This window comes from Podarcis cretensis, assembly GCF_951804945.1.
Source record: "Podarcis cretensis genome assembly, chromosome: 2".
NCBI classification, from domain to species: Eukaryota; Metazoa; Chordata; class Lepidosauria; order Squamata; family Lacertidae; genus Podarcis; species Podarcis cretensis.
The window spans coordinates 51,061,444-51,081,379 of record NC_137171.1 but is presented as its reverse complement, the minus strand read 5'-3'; the positions used below and the strand labels follow the sequence as shown (position 1 = coordinate 51,081,379).

The 19,936-nt window shown below is 46.4% G+C and overlaps 2 protein-coding genes across 3 annotated transcripts; both read left to right on the top strand.

Annotated features, from left to right (window-relative positions):
• The first annotated feature begins 804 nt into the window (after positions 1-804).
• GRPEL2 (GrpE like 2, mitochondrial) lies at positions 805-10,233 on the top strand. 2 transcript variants are annotated; one of them, XR_013835647.1, is made up of 5 exons: positions 805-962; positions 5,315-5,471; positions 6,896-6,977; positions 7,317-8,586; positions 9,854-10,233. XR_013835647.1 is itself a non-coding variant. In XM_079964906.1 (4 exons), exons 1-4 carry the CDS (start codon positions 874-876, stop codon positions 7,667-7,669), a joined length of 681 nt encoding a protein of 226 aa, XP_079821032.1. In that variant the 5' UTR covers positions 805-873; the 3' UTR covers positions 7,670-10,233. The 2 variants fall into 2 exon arrangements, 1 of the variants encoding a protein (XP_079821032.1); XM_079964906.1 differs by having other exon boundaries at positions 7,317-10,233.
• Positions 10,234-11,304: 1,071 nt separating this feature from the next.
• PCYOX1L (prenylcysteine oxidase 1 like) lies at positions 11,305-18,547 on the top strand. The gene is made up of 6 exons (XM_079964845.1): positions 11,305-11,667; positions 13,563-13,769; positions 13,950-14,124; positions 14,284-14,495; positions 14,664-14,804; positions 16,977-18,547. The coding sequence occupies exons 1-6, from the start codon at positions 11,556-11,558 to the stop codon at positions 17,633-17,635; spliced, it is 1,506 nt and encodes a 501-aa protein (XP_079820971.1). The 5' UTR covers positions 11,305-11,555; the 3' UTR covers positions 17,636-18,547.
• The last annotated feature ends 1,389 nt before the right edge of the window (positions 18,548-19,936 follow it).

The window sequence follows — 19,936 nt, the reverse complement described above, 5'->3', positions numbered from 1 at the left end:
AAAGAGTAGGAAAGTGACTAAATCAGGACAGAAGTCCTAAAGATTGCAATGTAAGCTGTGTACACAATGCATTTTTTTCCCAGGCTCCCATATTCTCCCATTGCTGGTGTTGGAAGCAGAGTATACCTGCCATTTGCCACATTAGCCACCTGTATCTTGTACAGTGCTACCATGAGTTACGAACTTAATTCGTTCTGGAGGTCCGTTCTTAACCTGAAACCGTTCTTTCACTAATGGGGCCTCCCGCTGCTGCCATGCCACCGGCGCACAATTTCCGCTCTTGTCCTGGGGCAAAGTTCTCAACCCAAGCTTTTGCTAATTTGCAAATAAAAGTTTTTAAAAATATAAAGAATTGCAGCCTGGAGAATTGGAAGATGCTAAACTAGATTTGAAACAATGTTGACAGAGTATGAGTTGCTTTCAGCCGATACTGAGGGGATGCAGGTTTCCCCTGTTCGTTTTCTGGTAGCTCACAGGCACAGAAATAAATAAATCTCCAGGCTGGGAGATGCCCAACGGCTTGTTACAGCAGGGAAGGCGCTTTGCGCGTGGAGATGCAACAGCCAAGCACCCTTCTCATACAGGCGTGACCCCGGCAACTCCTCTCGCTCACTGGTTCCGCGGGCAAGATTCCTACATGGCAGAGGGTTGGGCTAGATGACCCTCTGGATCCCTCCCAACTGTACGATTCTTTGATTCTGAAAGGCGGAGCCCTTTTTCGCGGCAAGGAGGGCGGGCGGGCGGGCGGGAGTGGGAGGCCGCGGTGCCTGACGGGAGTTGTAGTCGCCGCCGCCGCCGCCGCCCTTGTCTCCTCCCACCGTCGGCGCCTGGCGGTCCAGTGTCGGCCACGCTTCGTCCGTCGGCGGGGCAGCTATGGCAGCAGCAGGCAGGTCGGCGCGGGCGGCGGGGCGCTGCTTCAGTCCCCTGCTCCAGTTTAGCCACCATCACTTGCGCTACGACAGGTACGGGGGGCGGGTGGGGGGCTGGCTGAATTGGGCTCCTCTCCAATCCTCCTTCCGTCGCCCTCTTTCCCCCGTGGGTGGCGGGCAATGGCGAGCCCCTGCGCAGGCCGCCGAGGATTTGATCCTCTCATTTTTCTGGCTCTTGCACCTCGCCTTTGGGGGGGGGATATATTAAGGCACCCACCCGCTAAGATCTATAGCGGGAGACCTACCTGTGTGTAGCCGCCGCTGCCATGTAGTTTTCCCGGGGAGACGCTCTTTTTTGGCGGGGCTGGGGAGGTTCTGCTGCATTTTGCTTTAGATCGGTGGTTCCCAACCTTTTTTTGGCCATGCCCCTCCTAAGCATCTCTAAAATCCTGATGCCACTCCCCTTGAGATATATAATTCTTATTGTTCAAAAAGTGAACTCCTATTTAGGTGGAGGAAGCCTAAAAGGCCATTAACTGTTAACAACTCATTCTCGAATTTCCCCACTTAAAAATCAAAGTGCCCCTCTGTGGGGCGTGTGCCCCACGTTGGGAACCACGGCTTTAGATACTCTCCTCTTTTTGCCTCCCCCTTCATGCAGCTCTTGGGAATTTGCGAGGTCTCTCCCAGATTCCCACCCTGGAGGTGTTTTTTTCTTGCCTGGAGGTGTGTTAACACTCAGAAGGTGCCACAGCACCCAGGCACTCGAAATGGGCTCTCGTGGTGCTTTTTATGTAGTATTTTTAGATCAGTGCATCTCTGAGGATTGCACCCAATTTTGTGCCTTTTTCTCTGTGTCTCTCTTTTTTCTCCTCCAGTGAAGGGAGAATGAAGGCATCCTGGTGGAGTTTCCTTTCTGTGCAGCCGATAAGAGAGATACTGAGATACTCTTCAGTTACTGAGATGATAAGAAAGCCCTGTGGTCAGCGTCCTGTTTCAAACAGGAGATGCCAGGGGTTCCCAAACTGTGGCCTGCAAACCACTTCATTCAGGTGGTCTGCAGCTTGTCTGTGAAAATACAGTAAGAAGTCCTACAGTACCTAGCACATTACAATTGCTATAACAGGTGGAGGAATTGTAAAGTGGGCCTCCAAGCCCCTCAGCAAATTTCAAGTGATCTATGGGGGTAAAGGTTTGGAAACCACTAGACTAGATATTTCCAGGATGCCACAATAAAAAAAATCATCAGACTTTTTCTTTTTGACCCTAAGTAACTGGCTGGTTTGCCTTGCAGTCCTCTTTTAAAGGTCCTGGAGTTTGGCTTCTCTGGCAATTATATTGGCAGACTGGTACCTGCATTTTGAATATTTTATTAATGCTTTGATTTTTATTGTTTGTTTTAATATTGTATAGAAGTTTGGAATGTCTATGTATGTTGCCTTGGAATCCCTTGGATGAAGACATGGGTTAGACATTTTCAAACAAGGTCATAGTTTGCAGTGGGGATAAGGGGGCATGGAGTGGGTGGAAGAAGCTGGACTTCACTGACTCAAGAATAAGAAGCAATCCGAATAGCATGAGGATTTCATATCTATAGTTGATGCTTGGTTTGTTAGCTATTCATAGTTCAAAACATGTACACACACACACCATCTAAGGAAGTGATCTCATAGTAAATTCCATAGCTAAACTTTGTAGTTTGTGCAGAACTTTGTAGAGCAGTACCTCCAGGGATGAATAACCAGCATGTGAGAGATCTGTGTCCTGTTCAAATACTGTCATCAGTTGTGTCATCAGTGCATCTGATTTTGTTAGTAACTTGGTTCTCAGTACAATTTTATAGTTTCCTGTGTGGTGTTTTTATCTCCCTGTTGCACCATTCTTTCTATGGGAGTGTTCAGTGAGGCAGGTTACAACAAAGAGAATGTATCAAGCATCACTGAAATGCAAATGAACAATATTTTTAAAACCCTCTAACCCACTAATAATGTTGATCTGGTCTTTTTGAAACAGTAGCAACAGACGTTCATCCTAACTAATAGCACAATGTTGAGAAAGCATGTTGGAATAAAATGGTCTTCTTCGCTGTTTGCCGAAAAGCAGGCAGTGCTCTTCCCTTGGGGGGCCATTCTAAATACTGATGATGTTTCTGGGCAGGCCTCATTCATCTGTTGTACAACCAGTAGTGAGGGACCCCCCAAAAAGGCTTATAAAGTGGAGTAGAGTTCTTGAAGAGATCTTTGTAGGGGGAAGCAGGAACAGCCGGCTTGCTGATTATGTCTAACAGTGCTGCCACTGCCACTTACAGTGGAGCCAAAGCAGCTCACTTCCTGCTGCACCGACACAGCCCTGACCTTGCTGCTAACCTGCCCGACTCCAGGAGCAAATTGCTTATCATTGGAGCTAGTAAAGGGTCCGTGTAATGTCATCTGATGTCACCTTACTTCTGGACTGACTTAATGGGCAGCCCAATGCAGAGGATGGTACAGAACTAGTCTAGCTTGGAAGTGATTATGGCTGCAAGACGAAGGAAGGTTTTGATTCGAATGGTCTGTCCACTGAGTTTTGGCCTTCTTAACGACAGATTTGTTAATAGAACCCAGACTGTCTAGTTGAAGAGAATAGTTCATCATTCCTAAATCTGTTGTCATTCAGGCAAGTGCTTTCAGAAGCTGTTTCCTTCCTTCCTTATGCAATGTTTGTGTACACCCACAGCTAAGAGAACAAAATGTCACCCAGGGAACATATGCCCCTCAAATGCTGCAATTCTGCTGTCTAGGTAGGTCCTTTTGATCCCCTAATGTGTGTGTCACTTTTCAAAGGCAAAGACATTACCCATCTCTTTACCAAAAAAATAATAATAGAACTTTGCCTTTGGGTTTGGAGATTATTTATTTCAAGTAGCAGAGCCACACACTCGCTGTGCAACCCAGCATTTCAACAAGAAGCGAAATTTCTTTTCCCCCCTGTCCAAATCCAGCTCCATGTATCACTTCTGTGTGGGTGGTTGGAACACAGCCCCCACTCCCTTTGGGTGTGAAGTAGATCATCCAAGCAAAAAGGCAATAGGACCATTAGATACCTACCTTTCAGGTGTGCTAATACAGATCCCTCTCTGCTCCCTGGAATCCCTGCAAACAGTTTAACAATGACAGCTTATGCTTTCACTATAGCATTCACTATAAACCCCCAAACCTGGTATTCCCTCAAAACCTATGCCAAATTTTGTGTTGTTTTGTGCCACAAACCCTACATTTTATGCTGCTGCCCACAACTGTGTACCAGTGTATAAAATCAGAATTTTGTAGTTAACACTCCAAAACACAGCACAGTTGGATTGTCTCCAAACGTAGACATCCGTCCTCTTTTCACATGTACTTCAGATAGTAGAGTCAAGCGTTAGGAAGCAGTTTCTTCTGATTCAGTTTTGTTACTAAACTGAGTGCTTCAGGACAGAGCAAATGTTAATGTAAAAGTGTTCCTCTCCATTAGAAACTGAGCAGCAAGATTCATTCAGAGCTTGGCAACATTTTAAAAATGCTGGCAAAGCACTGAGCCTTGTTTACCTAAAGAGGAAAGAGTAGAGTTTTGTTTATAATAGAAGCGTGGGACCTGCGGCCATTCAGACACTACTCTACTCCAACTCCCATAATCCTTGCTGGCTGGGGCTGATGAGAGCCCAGCTGGATCCCTCTTATGATTTTACAGTTTGCATATTAGCAACAGCACAGCTCTGAGTTTTCCCTTACGGGCAAAAAATAGCTTGCATAGCTGCAAAACTGCCCCAGATGCTTTTCAGGTGAGTGCATTCAGATCAGCTGAACAATAGTGTACACAGTTGGCTATGATATGTGGCATGTTGCCAACACCCTGAATGAGGTGATTTCAAAGAGTCTTTGTCCTGCAAAACATTCTTGCTATAACTAGCATTGATGCAAAAAAAACCTGACCTGGGTTCCCATGCTGTTGAACACAAAGTGTAGCAAATGGCTGGTTCACCAAGCTCCCTCTGTAATTGTAATCATACACATGCTGTAAATGCTAAAGGGATGGGCACAATATAAATTTTCTTCTTACTTGCCAACCAGCATTTAATGTCACAGAGAAGCGGCTTTAAAAAGGGGGGCAGAGAGCAAGTTGTTCCTCTAATCAACGACACCCGGATCAAGTTTTCCAACCTACATGCAAAAGGCTGTTGCTTTTCAGTCTTTCTCCTTCACAGGATTAGGAGAGAGATTAATCTTTATCTGCTGGAAGAAGGTGTGAATAAAAATTCCCATCCAATAGCCTTGTGTTCCCTTGACCTGGACCACTGCTGCCTCCACCCAAGTCCTGATGGTGGGAAAACACAAGGCTGGAGCTAGCTGATACTTCACTATTTTAAACAGACACCTTTGAAAGTGTTTCTGCTTTTCTCCTCATTGTTTGTCACTGTCTTGTTTCAGAGGCTTGTCCTTTGCCTTCAGCACTGCTGCACAGCAGAGGAGCACAGGCGATGACTGTGGTCCAGAAGACCCTCCTGATGAGCCTAGACATATCGTGAACGAGAACAGATTAGAGCTCAAAGCCACCAAATTGGAAGAACAAGTCCGTGTCTTAACAGTATGTATCGTCCTTAACTTAGCTGTTTGCCCTAACACATTTTTTTTAGGTTTCAGCTTTTGTGTGTCTTAAATACCCAGTCCCAAAGTCTACAACATGCAGTAGTCAAAAGATCAGATTAGTAGAATTAGATAACATCCCCTGCTGCCACTCTTTCCCCGCAACCCCTGCAGCATAACTCCTGCCACTGTTGCCAGCCTCCTCCAGGCAGGCTAGCTGGTGGTGAAAGCAGATCAGAACAAGTGTGTGTTTGTTTGGGTCCCTTCCGGCTGGTAGAGAAAAGGGAGGGTGACGACAAATGTCTACCAGCAAGATGTCAGTTCCAGGGGGCCCTGCCAGGGTGTGCAGGCCCCAGCATTTTGCCTGACCGTGCTGAGAGCTGACACTAGGCCTGGTGTACAGCATTGCAGCCGTCATCGTTATGTGCACTGAATTTACTCTTAAGCATTTTATAAATATAACCAGGCTATTTATTGTGTGTCCGTTACTTTTCCAAACATAGAGCTAGGACAATAGTCGAAAGATTCCAGAACAGCAGATACCCAGCTGGTGACATCTCTAGTGACCATCACTGCTGCCTGCCTGGGCTCTTTAAAGAGGGGCCAGGCAAAAGGAACAACTCCAAACTCTTGTTTTCCACACGGGGGAAGCACCATTCTGTGTAGCAGAATGCTCACTGTGATGGGATGCGTTTGTGCACTCACAGTCCATCAGTATTCAGTAAGCAAGGGGGAAGTCTACATGCATACCCTCTAGATAGCATGGGCAACAGTGTCTAGAGACTGTCATTAGACTTTGTCCTGTGCTCAGCATAAGGAGGGGCAATGGCAGCAGACCATTTTTGCTTAGGCAAGCCTATCCAGACAAGCAGAGTGGATAAGCAGTGTGTGTGTTTAATCTGGTTCTCAGCTGATTTTAGTTATTAATTTTTTGAATGTTTTAAGTAGTTGCTTTTATCTGTGTTTTTACTGATAATCTTAGGGGTTTCGTCTTTTTGTACATTGCTTTGAGGTTTTATTACCGTCAAGCTGTATATACATTTTGCGAAATAAATGTAATAAATAAGGCATTGTTTATGCCTTATGCAGAGATGCTGCTGTCACATTTCCCCAATGTCTTTCTGCTACATAAGTATGCATGCATGTACATCTGCTGTAGCTTTTCCTTGCCATTGTTTGTTAGTAGAAGAGGGTAATGAAGTGGGGTGGGGAGATCTTTAGGTCTTTTTCAATATGGCCCATTCATTTCAGCAGGAAGTCACACAGGCAATGCATTTTATCTAAGAGCAGCAACTGAAGGCTGTGTCTGTCAAGCAAAGCTGCGCTCAACCCTCTTGGTCCAGGCTTGCAGCATTATAGATGGCTCGTTGACCTGTTGCTTTGGGTGATGTTCTTATCTGACTCTGCTTCTTACTGTGTGTGCAGGAACGGTACCAAAGAGCCCTGACAGATTCTGAAAATGTTAGGCGGAGGACGCAGAAGTTTGTCGAGGATGCTAAGATATTTGGTGAGTAAAAAAGGTGCTGGTATTGTGCAGAGCTTGTACCTACCACCCCATGTGCTCTGCTTTATTTGTTTATCTAGGGTATTTATATACCACCCTTCAAAATGTTTATCTCAGGGTGATTTATGTTGCAAATAAAATCAATGAGCAAATAACACAAACGTTAATTAAAACAGCAGTACATCTACCAGGGTTTTGTTTTTGTTTTTAAAGGGTTGACTGTCAGTATTTGCTGGACCTTGATTCTTCTTTTATACAGATAATGTTATAAGGACTGAGACTAATGCATTGTGTCTGCCCTTTGAACAGTCATCTTCACCTTTCTGATCTATGTCTCTACAGGCATCCAGAGTTTCTGTAGAGACCTGGTAGAAGTGGCAGATATCTTGGAGAAGACCACCGAGAGTACCACAAGTGGAGAACACGATGACCCAACTCTGACTCTCAAGAAGATATGCGAAGGCTTGTCTCTCATAGAGTCCAAACTGCAAAGCATATTTGTGAAGCATGGCCTGCAGAAAATGAACCCCATTGGTGGCAAATATGACCCCTACGATCATGAAATAGTCTGTCACGTGCCAGCAGAGGAAATGCAGCCAGGCACTGTGGCATTAGTGACTCTGGATGGTTATAAACTTCACGGCCGCACTATTAGACATGCGCATGTAGGTGTGGCAGTAGAATCACACGAATGAGGTGGACATGTTTTATAAATACTTGAGACTTTAATGGACTGATTTCTCTGTCCACGTGACTGTTGCTGCTATAGCATGGATTTTTATTTATTAAGCCAAATTTGTTACCTGCTGGCCTCTCAGGATGGGCTGCAATGGCCTGATCTTCACTTCCAAGATGTACAGCTAATTTAATATTACTTGTTCTGTGTCATAAATGGTGTTTGTTCCCCCCCCCCTGCCCCCCCAGCTGTTTCTCAGTCAGAGGTAGTGCTGTGACTTTTCTGGTTTTCCATTAAATTCTGTTGTGGGTTTTGAGGGGAAGGAGGACTCCTAATAATTCCTAATGATAAGGGAAGGGCCATAATTCCAAGAAGGGAAGGGAAGTAGCTCAGTTGTAGACCACATGTTGTATGCAGAAGGTACCATTTTGGTCTCTGGCATCTCAAGGCAATATTCAAAATATCTGAGACCAGTCAGGGTAGACAAAGGGGTAGTCCTCCAGGATGCTGTGGAATACAGCTCCCATCAGCCCCAGACAGCAAGAGTAATGATCAGGGATGATGGGAGCTGTAGTCCAGAAAGTCGACTACCCATGGTGTAGGTAATACTGACCAGTGGTCTGACTTGGTATAAGTGATTAAATTAGAACTTTCTGTGTTCTTACAAATGCACTCGGCTTTCCTTGAATTTTGGTTCAGCTGCTGAAACCTCTGCTTTTCTATATGTAAAGTGGGAATATGATACTTGCCTACCTCCCAGAAATGCTACAATTATTTATCAGCTGTAAAGCATTTTGAAAATGAGTGATGAGCAGTGTGAAGGGGCTTTGATACCCAGCAGAAGTGTGTCTGGAGGTGTTAATTTGTAAATTCTTTGCAGTTGGAGATCTTCCTCAGGCTACTTGGCTATTTCAACCTTGTGAAATCTCCACTGTGGTATAGGGATATGGATGAGTCCTTTCTCATTGCCATTTAAAATACTGGGCAAAATGGACAAGTAGCTCAACAGTTTAAGGGAACAAAATAGACTTTTTGTGAAGATTCAGGTTTATTGGCCATAAATTATCCCTCAAATTATGTACCAGTTTTCAAGCACAATTTGCTATGTTATCGATGCTGGAAGAAATGGAATGGCCTCTTACTCCAAAAGGGAAGTGTAGTATTTCGAGTTTGAGCTCACAAGTAATTCCTATGCAAATGGCACTGAAAAATCTGGATTCAGAGACGACTAGATTAGAATTCAAAATACATGATTTGTTTTTCATTTAGTTTTTGTTTGTTTTTTTAAAGGAAAGTGTCTAAGCAAAGTGTACTTCAGCTAATTTCAGTAAAAATAGCAGGGAAATTATCAGATCAGAGTTTCAGCCAAAGTTATGAGGTGACTTCCAGCTAGAGAATAAATTGGTATCATTCTGTAAACAATTGGATGCTTGGTTCTGATCAGTTTTTGTGTGACAGGTAAGCTAAACATGCAAGCGTGAAAAATCCTAACTCTGTTTTAGAGATGATTGAGGTAACCCAACACGTTGGCTTCATTCTGAATCCTAGGTGAAAGTTCAAAGAAATGAATCTTTGTGAGGGTGGCCTTATTTTAGACTCACACCCACTTCCTTTTTCAGAGGAGTTTTGTCCTGTCTTGCTATCTTGTCTAAGTTTGGTTAGAATTCATTAGCTCAAAGTTCCAGACTCTGCTGGCACCCATGTTATTTGTATTAGCTTTGTCTGTACTGTCCAGAGAGAGATCTCTTGACTCTGAAATTATAAAAATGAAAGATTCAAGGCGGTATTTATTTCCAGGATTTTCTCCCTACCATATACATTCTTGTGTTAGTTAATCAGAAAGAAATGGTGTTTCATATGAGCATATTCAGCGGTGGATTTTGGGCTCTCAGATTTCAGCAGCAACGCTAAAATTCAGTGCCCCCTCCCACTACTTGCGGTTGATTCTACAGCATTGTTGTGGCGCCCCCTACAGGGCGGCACCCAGTGCGGCCAAACCAGGCACGCTACCCTAAAACCACCTCTGGCATATTCTCAGGCAGATGTACATGAACTGAATTAATCCACAAAGGGTTATCTGCATCACCAATTTTTTTTTTGGGGGGGGCAACTTTGGGCTATAAGTGAATGATCCTTAGAGCAATATAAGAGATTGTTAGAGCACATTTCTAATTTAAAATAGATTTGTATTTTTTTCCCCAAGGCAAAAGAACAAAATATTTTCCCAGCAGAGTCATGCATGTTTGCTCAGAAGTTCCATAGAAAATAAGATTTAAATTGCATCTTGAACTGCAGTCCTGTGAACGATTACCCTGAGCAAGACCCACTGAGTACAATGGGCTTGTTTCCAAGAAAACACAGATTACAGTGTTTGTCTTCCAGTTGTTAAATTGCTCAAAAAAGCGGTGAGCTATTTATGTGTACAATACAAATCCATACAGTTGAATGCTGCATTTATTAAACCAAAAGTTTTTGCTTTTGCTGGGTAAGGAAGACAACTCAAGTTGTTCAGAACATAACAATGTATTGAAGTCACTCTGCACCATATTCTTGCAAATAAAAGTTACCTTTACAAGACTGAAACATGTGGTATTGACTTTGAATACCTCCTAAAGAGGATGTGCCCAGTCAGAAATTTAGAAATGTTTGATTTCTTGATATTTTGAAATCAGCCGGACTCTTGGAAAAAATGTAATTTAATAGCGTTTGTTTTGATTTAGCAAACATGCTAGAGGGGTTATATTCTGCAGGCACCATGGCAACAGCCACTATCCAATGTTTAATTTCTTTAGTATTAAATAAAAGAGCACAGTAGCCTAAAATGCACTCTGGTTAAATGCTTTGGATTATTATTAGCTCTTTGCAGGGCGAGGTTGATGTTGTCAGCATTCATGTCACGTTTTCAGACACTTGAGTTGGTCTGCTAAAGGTCCAGGTGCCTGAAGCCAGCTCTAGCTGCTTCGCCATCAGGTAACTACGCCAGCAGGGTGTGCTGAACTCGGGAGGCAGTGCTTTTTACACTTGCAACCCCAATGTCGACATCCCATATTTATTCAGTGATGCCTGCACGGTAAGCTTCGAAGTGTGTGAAAAGCAAACCAACCCTTCCAAGCAAGCAGACTTGGATGTTTACACCCAAGACAGAGCTGGCAAAAATGGCACCTCGGTGGCCCACCCCTCTTAAGGCCCTTCCCCTTGCAAGCTGACTTCAAAAAAACCAGAACGTCTTCCTATGAAAGGCGCGGATCCACGGCCGACCACAAAAAGCTTGTGGCTGCACAGTTCCCAGTTTTAAGCTTCGAAAAACAGCAAATGATGAATGGTAATTAAGAAGCGGGGAAGCCGCATGGCAAATGAAGAACGGGGGGAAGGGAATCGGAGCAAGACTCAGAGCTGAAAGCATCGCGTTTAAGCATTTGCGCGCTTCGCGAAGCAAGCCTAACGCCGGAGCCCTCGAGACCATTGCGCGCTGCAAGCGAAGGGAAGCCGCAGCCCTGCAGGTGCGCTTCGCCTTCAACTCCCGTCAGCCCTTGCATTTCATGACCGACGGTCGGGGATGACGGGAGTTGTAGTCCGAAAGCATGGCGGGCGGCGGGTTCCCTATTCGAGGTTGCATCCTCGGCTCAGAAGGGGCGTCTCTTGAAGCAGGCCGCCTCTCGCCCCTTGCACTCTGCGAAGAGGGCGGCGCTGCGAGAGGCGCAGCCAATGCCCAAGCCAAGCCCTTGCTCCCTCCTCGCTCCTTCGGGAAGCGCTGCTGGCGAGTGGACGGAGGCCAGAGGCTCCCCCGCCGGCCCCGCAGCCGAGAAGCCGTCGGGCAGGCGAGCGAGCCGGAGCTGGGCTGCGCGGAGATGTAAACTGCGCACGTCGCGCTTTGCGTTCCCGCCTCCCGCGCCGCCGCTGCCAACATGATGGCAGCCTCGCACCGGCTGCTTTTGTTGCTCACCGGGGTAGCTGTAGGGGTGATGCGGAGGGAGCCCCCCGTCGCTGCGGCAGGGGATGCTCCGCCCGGCAAAATAGGTAGGCGCTGCTGTCGAAATCACAGGCGCGTAAGCACGGGGCGCCTGGGTTTTTACGCATCTATGCGAGGCCTCCTGGGCGGCGGGATCGGAGCGCTTTGCCGTCCGTCCGGTTTGAGGTTGTCGACGGGGGTGTGAGGAAAGACAAGTGTTTAAGATAAGAAACAAATAGTCCCGAGAATGAGGCTGCACGGACCTGTCAGGGCATGCAGGAGGCTAGGGCTGAATAATTAGCATTAAGGATGCTTCTGTAGTGGCGAAATAGAAAGCTGCCTTCTACTGAACCAGACTGTTGGTCCATTTAGCTCAGGCTTGTCTGCACTGACTGGCAGCAGCTCTTCAGGCTTCCAGACAAGGACATCTCCCAGCCCTACCTGGATATGCCAGGGATTGAACCTGCTCGGCAGCTGAGTGATGGCCCTTTCCCCTTAAGCACAGGCCGTGTTTGCCTGCTAGTCACACATTCTCCAGTATGACATTCGTCCCAGGATTCGTCATTATTGCAGTTGTTCATAATACTAGCAGCCACCATAACAAAGGCACACAAAGCCTTTGTTGACAAGAATAAGATGGCAAGTTGCTCAGGGGTAGCCAGAGGATGTTAGACTTTGAGAGGCATTTGGGGCTAATTTACACAGTACAGTGGTACCTCGGGTTACATACGCTTCAGGTTACAGACTCCGCTAACCCAGAAAGAGTACCTCAGGTTAAGAACTTTGCTTCAGGATGAGAACAGGAATCGCATGGTGGCAGCGCGGCGGCAGCAGGAGGCCCCATTAGCTAAAGTGGTGCTTCAGGTTAAGAACAGTTTCAGGTTAAGAACGTACCTCCGGAACTAATTAAGTACTTAACCCGAAGTACCACTGTAGTTCTTTCTATAGCCACTCATCACCCCTGACTTCTGTACTTGAGTGAGTTTAGATAATGGGAAAGGGGGCTTCAGCTAAATATTAGGAAGGATCTCCTGGTGGTAGGGGCTGTTGGCCAGTGGAACAGAGCAGAACAGGAAGCCTTGGAAAGTGGTGGCCTTTCCTTCAGTAGAAGTTTTTAAGCAAAGGCTGGCTTGCTGGCCATGTATGAAGAATGCTGTGGCAGCAGGTTTATTGCATGGACTAGGGCTTGGACAAGATGTTTTATCGCTTTATTATTATAATTAATATTCTGTTGGGAGCCACGCAGAGTGGCTGGGGAAACCCAGCCAGATGGGTGAGGTATAAATTATTATTATTGTTATTATTATTATCATTATTCCCTTGAGGTGCCTTAACTCTGTAGCTGGGGAATGTGTACCTGACCACTTTGATGAAGATTTCCTGTACTTAATGAGCACAAGATCATCAGAGCATTTGTTGGTCTTTAAGATGCCACAGGACTCGGGTCACTTTGCTAGATGCTTCCATGGCTACCATTTTGGAACCAATCAAAATCTTAAAATCATTCACGGTGGGCTTTTTCTTGCTCTGCAGGTTTTTTTTAATTAAAAGAAAATGCTACTACATTTTTTGAGCATATGCAGACAGCAGCAACTTGCCATGTAAAGTAATTAATGTGATATTTGGCATAAAGCTGCAGCTTGGTACACACGTCTCTCACTCACTTACACAGAGAGAGAGAGAGAGAGTGAGTTAACCATGTTGAGAGATTCAGATGAAAGCTTGCTGTGGCCTTCTGCTTCATTTGGCGAAGAACATGGGTAAAATATCAGGCCAAATGACTGGGTTGGAAAACCTTCCTCTTCATTGTGTGGCATCCTCCCTGCAGGACAAAGGATTGTTTAAGGGTCTGTGTGTAAGATGAGCAACCTGCTGGTCCTTTGAGGAGTGGGACGGGTGGTGGTCGGAGGTGGACATACATCTGCTCTGCCTTATCCTCGCCCCTCTGCTTTTGCCTTGGCAGCTGTAGTGGGAGCTGGGATTGGTGGCTCTTCGGTGGCCCACTTCCTGCAGCAGCACTTTGGGCCACAGGTGCAACTGGACGTGTACGAAAAGGACGCCGTTGGGGGCCGCCTGGCCACGGTCACTGTCAACAAACAGCAGTATGAAATCGGTGGTGCCTCCATTCACTCCCTCAACCTACACATGCAGGACTTTGTTAAGCTGCTGGGTGAGTGTGGGTACAGTCATCACACTGGAAACAATTGCATTCGGGCCAAGTTTCATAGCCCGTACAAAATTTGCAAAACAGTATTATAAAAGCAGAAGGCTGCATTGCCTGCGCTCCCTGACTCATGAAAGAGGACAGAAAGTAGCCTTACTCTTCTACCTCATTGTCCCCTTATCCTAGGGCTGAAGCACCGTCGAGAATTGGCCGGGAAGAGTGCCATCTTTAGTGGGGAGCAGTTTGCCCTAGAGGAGACAGACTGGTACCTGCTGAACCTCTTCCGACTCTGGTGGCACTACGGCATGAGCTTCCTGCGCCTACAGATGTGGGTGGAGGAGGTAATGGAGAAGTTCATGAGGTATGTGACGGAGGTGGTGGGACCTCTGGAGAGAAAAAGAGGGTGGTCTTCCTTCTCCTTTAAGCCCAGAAAGTCTCCAGCTAGGCTGAAGAGATGCACTGAACTTCCTTTAGATCTCCTGGCTGCTCCAGATTTGTCTTCCTTTTTTGTGTCCTGCAGGATCTACAAATACCAGGCCCATGGCTATGCGTTTTCTCGCCTTGAGGAGCTCCTGCATTCGCTGGGTGGGGACATGTTTGTCAACATGACACAGCGCTCTGTGGCAGAGTCCCTGCTGGAGGTGGGCATCACACAGCGCTTCATTGACGAGGTCATTGTGGCCATTCTCCGTGCCAGCTATGGCCAGTCAGTACTGGTGCCTGCGTTTGCAGGTGAGTGCCACCTTTTGTTATCTTGCTGCAGACCAACCAAGCAAGGCCAAAGGTGTCTCTTTCCAGTGGAGCACTGACTGATCTCGAGGGACTGTTGCCTGAGGGAATGGTGTCTTCATTACTTTATTATTATTCTGACACCTAACCCCTCTGTATTTCTATCTTCAGGGGCCATGTCCCTAGCAGGGGCACAGGGCAACATGTGGTCTGTGGAAGGCGGCAACAACCTGGTGTGTTCAGGCTTGCTGAAGCTGACAAAAGCCAATATAATTGAGGCCACTGTGACAGCCATTTCTCTGCACAACTCAGGTAAGCTGCCCAGAGCTGAAACAGAACCAGGATATCTTGGGTAACAGGACTGTGCACTACCTTTGCTTGAGACATTGAAGATCAAGTTAGCTAGATCAGGAGTCACCAACCTGGTGCCCTCCAGATGTTGCTGGAACATAACTCCCATCATCACTGAATATTGGCCATGCCGGCTGGGCAAGGACAGGGTTTGGCAAACAATGATGAGAAGGAGACCAGCTGAGATCTCCTAAGGAACTAAAACAGGGATCAGCAAGCTTTTTCAGCATGGGGCCAGTCCACTGTCCCTCAGACCTTGTGGGGGGCTGGACTATATTTTTTGGGGGGGGAGAAATGAACGAATTCCTATGCCCCACAAATAACCCAGAGATGCATTTTAAATAAAAGGGCATATTCTACTCTTGTAAAAACATGCTGATTCCCAGACCTTCCATGGGCCAGATTTAGAAGGTGACTGGGCCAGATCTGGGCCCCTGGCCTTAGTTTGCCCACCCATGAACTAAAACTTTCCAATTCAGTTGTACTTCTCTTAAGAGACCTTATTATGGACAGCAGCTGGTATACCACCAATGGCCTTGCATGGCAGGGGTGAAGTTGAGGGATTACTTTAACTTTACATTTCCCTACTTGTGTCTTGAAAATGCTTGCAAAGAAGGAGCCAGAACATGCCTGCAGACAAGGATCTGCAGGAAGTGGGTCTTGGGACCTTCTTTGCTGTTCACTTGTCTCAGCTCCTTTCCAGATGATCAGTTGGTTGCACAAGAAATTATAAACAATGCATATTTACTGCACAGAATCTGCATTTCTCCACTGTTCTGTTGCAGGGACGTCATGTTTTCTGAGCACTAAAAAGGTACAATATTTTATACTTGGGAAAATCCAGTGTTCTCTCTCGGTTGTATGTTCAGTACCGTTGTGATTGCTTTATGTAGATGTGGCCAGGCAGGTGTGACAAGTTGAATTCTTTTGTGATGCAATCAGTGAGGAGGAACAAAACTCTCTCCTTATGTACCTGGATCATTTAGTATTGGATCATTTAAAAAAAAAAAGAAAAAAATCTTAAGAGACTGTTTTCTTCACTGTAGGAATCTTTATCAAAAGATACTTCTCTTTAAGATTTACAATAGGCTAACTTCCACCCTTTTCATATTGTCTGCATCCCTTCCTATATTTCATTATTCATTGTTAATTACCGTATATAGGCAGTAGGTAATATCCAGTATTAGCCATACTCGGAGAATATCCATTGGCATCACTGGACAAGTTGTTTAAATCTTTTGACATCAATGGGTATACTCCTGAGTGTGACTTAGTTGGCCTTAGCCCAATAGAGCTTGCTGAAACACATCATTATTATATTAATTTTATTTATTAAATTTGAATGCAGCCGTATATCCATAGATCTCAGGATAGTTTGCAACATAAAATTACAGTATAAAAAACACAATTGTTCTGCTGCTGCTGCATTAACATGCTTTCATTTTATGCCACTGTGAACCTTACAGTCTCATGCTTGCTATCTCACAAGCTGTTGAGTACCTCCAGATGCTGCTTGACTACAAACTCCCATGATCCTTGACCGTTGGCCATGCTGGCTGGGGCTGATGGGAATTGGAGTCCAACAACATCTGGAGAAGTACCACCTTAGTCACCCTTCCTGCAGCTTATCAGCCAGATATGGTGTACCTCATAGTTAACAGTGCTCCTTTTGATGGTGTACCCATGACTGAGACATCCGTAGACGTACACATCCTTGCTTTCATATGCTCCAATATTTTGGTCTTGCCTAGTATCACTTGCATCTATGCACACAAAAGGTGAGAAGATTGCCCACCTGCTTACTAGTGGACAGTCAGAAATATAGTCACTCTTTATCTTATATCTGTCACTTGTACAAAATGTATATCGACTCTATGCGTCTGGTCTAGCTCACCAGGCAGGGTCTGGAAACTTAAACCAGCAACAACAAGAAAATAATAAGAAACAGAGGAGAAGGGGTTAACTAAGGAACATGGAAAACCACAGAGCCTTGGCAGATTGTTGAAGAAGCTTTCCAACTTCTAGGTCTCACCCATTCAGCTCCTTAAAACCTTCAGCAGCATGTGAGGGTAGTTTTTGTGTATTTGAGTTGCTGTTTTGAGCTCTCTCTCTCTCTCTCTCCACTCTTTCCAGAAGGAAAAACCTTCTACCAGGTGCACTATGAGGATGAGGAAGGCCAGGGCTCTAGCTTCTATGACATCGTGGTCATTGCTGCTCCACTGCATAATAACAAGAGCAACATCAGCTTCCAGAACTTTGATCCTCCCATTGCTGAGTTCCCAGGGACCTTCCACACCACGGTCACTTCTGTCATCCATGGCTATCTCAACTCCTCTTATTTTGGCTTCCCAGACCCAAAGCTCTTCCCCTTTGCCAGCATCCTCACCACAGATGCTCCTGTCCTCTTTTTCAGTTCCATGGACAACATTTGCCCCGTCAACATATCCAGTACCTTCAGGCGGAAGCAGCCCCAAGAGGCAGCCATATGGCGAGTCCACTCCCAGCACCCCTTGGAGAAGCAAGAGCTGAAGACTCTGTTCCGTTCCTACTACTCTGTCCAGGTGACGGAATGGCAAGCCTATCCTGACTATGGGTCTTCCAAGAGCCTACCGCCCATTGTCCTCCACGATAACCTCTACTACCTCAACAGCATGGAGTGGGCAGCCAGCTCGATGGAAATGGCTGCTGTGGCGGCCAAAAACGTGGCCCTCTTAGCCTACAACATCTGGAATCGTGACCTAGAGAAAATAGACCAGAAGGACCTGATGCACAAAGTGAAGACCGAGCTGTGACTTTATAGCAGTTGCTGCTAGAGAAGACTTTCCAGGAAACTCTCCTTTAGTGCATGCAGGGTGGGAATTGGGGTAGGGGTGGGGGGTATTGAAGGATTACACTGGAGGTTTAGCAAGGAGAGAAACAGAAGACTTGGCATACATCCCCATGTGTCTATTGTCTACAATAAGTGCATCCCCCTTCCTGCTATGTTTCGGAGAGTCTGTGAGTCAATATCTACATGTGCCCAGCTAGTAAGGCTTCCTCTTGAGATAACCTTGGAAGGGACCTGAGCTGGTTAATGGGGAGCATCGTATACTGATTCCAGCCTTGATGGGCTGGTTTTCTGCTTCAGGCTAAGTGCTCCTTACCTGCTGTCCCATATCCATGCACTGCCACTGTCCATGACTGTTCAGGGCAAAACTAAACCCTGCCCTAGAATGGATGAATTGCCTCCTAAGCCTCTGCAGTCCTGACCCCTGAGTTAATTTGTGTTGGCCTTTCTCTATATGCATAAGCCTCTATACTTAAGGGAACGGGCAGAGCGCTGTCTTTGATGTGACTCCTTTTTGTGTCTTTGTGTGTGTCTGTTTTGCCATCCAAAACAATGTTGTTCCTTTTGCTTTGTTGCCAAGCTTCATGAACTTGCCTCTAATTGTAGTCAGCTAGAGAGCCCTGAGATGGGTCTCCTGGTTTTGGCTACAGCTCAGGTTCTAACACCCTTTTGACTCTGACTGCCTGTGCATATGTGAAACTGCATAAACCACTGCCCTGATTGCCTCAAATCCTTGCAGCTAATGGCTGATGTTGCCTTGCCCTGTGTATGATTGGGGGGGAGGGGAAGGGTATAATCCCCCTAATGGCAAAAAAAGAAGATGGTTTCCATTGTTTCCAAACCAGAAGGAATTGCTGTATAAACACCTGGAACCTTTCCTGATTTGGTACTGTATGCTGTTTCCTTGAGCTGATTCTGTAGCTCCCGAAATGGTGACTAATGTTCTCCTTGCCGTGCTGCTGATCTAGAGCCCTGCTCACTCCAAATTCCTTTCTGTGGTCAAGGGATAGCTTGCTGAGTTGTCAAGAGCAAAGCTTCCTCTTGAGCAAAATTACCAGCCAGTGAGTTCTGCCATTTCCCAGAAAGGGCAAGGCTACTAGGAGCTGATATCGTTCTCTAATCAAGTTCTGCAGAGCTGAGTGCCTGCATGGGGCTGCTCTGTGAAATGCTGGGAAACTGAGCGAACTGAAAGGAAAACTACCCATTGTTTCTCCCCAGTGCTGCAGCATTCTGGCACAAAGATTCAGGAGTGGCCTTCAGGTGTTGCTGGACTCACACTCACATCAGCCCCAGCCAGAAGAGCCAGTGGTCAGGGAGGATGGGAGTTGTAGTCCACCAACCTTTGGAGGGCTGCAGGTTGACCACCCCTGTCTTAGCATGTGGCTCCCTCTCTCTTGCACTGTTTTGCTTAAGGGTCTTGCCTTCCACAAGCCAGAACTGTCTCCACCGCCACCCTTCCTAGTCCTGGACTTTTTAGCCTGTGATGCTGCCTTGCACGAAGGCAGACCACTGGCCCATCAAAACCAGCCTTGTCTGTGTTCACTGACTGCACTTTCCCAAAAGTCTTGGACTGGGATCTTTTGGCAGCTCTTCTGCCTGAGAACCATTTTAACGGAGCTGCCTGTGGTTGAACCTGGCACCTTTGAGCATACAAAAAAAATCCTGGGTTCTTGTCAGCGAGCTGTGGCTCTGCGCCAAGGGATGCTGCTTCTGATATGTGCAGAAGGGTTGCGGGTTCCCAAAACGGTCATGGTCCTTGTCTCGGGGGTGTCATGAATAATGGGTTGCCTGAGGATCTCTTGCTGCCTCCTGAGTCTATTTAGTCTTTGGCACACGTGCCAAAGCCGCGGTGCTTGTTCCCCAGCCAAGCATTTTGCTGATACCTAGGCCCTGTGAACAGGGCTGCCAGCACAGGACTCCGAGAACTGCTTGGTATTAAGATAAGACATCCCCTTGTTAGTTTTGTGTGAGGTATACAAGAGCCTGCCAAGTAGCCTCGAAAGGCCTCTCCTTCTCCACCAAGCACAGCAAGTACAGACTCTCCTGCTCCCACACAGAAGGCAGCAGGGCACTGTCAAAAGAGCAATGGCCTAGCTTTGGGCCTTCAGTTGACACAGAAGATGTGTCCTATCAAAGCCTCCATTTTGGTAGTGCAACCCAGTAGGGAGGAGGACATGGAAAGGCCTCTTTGCATGGTGACGTCATCCTGGCCTAAGCCCTGAGCAACTCCACCAGATGGGCTGAAGAGTCAGCTTGCAAATTGAGC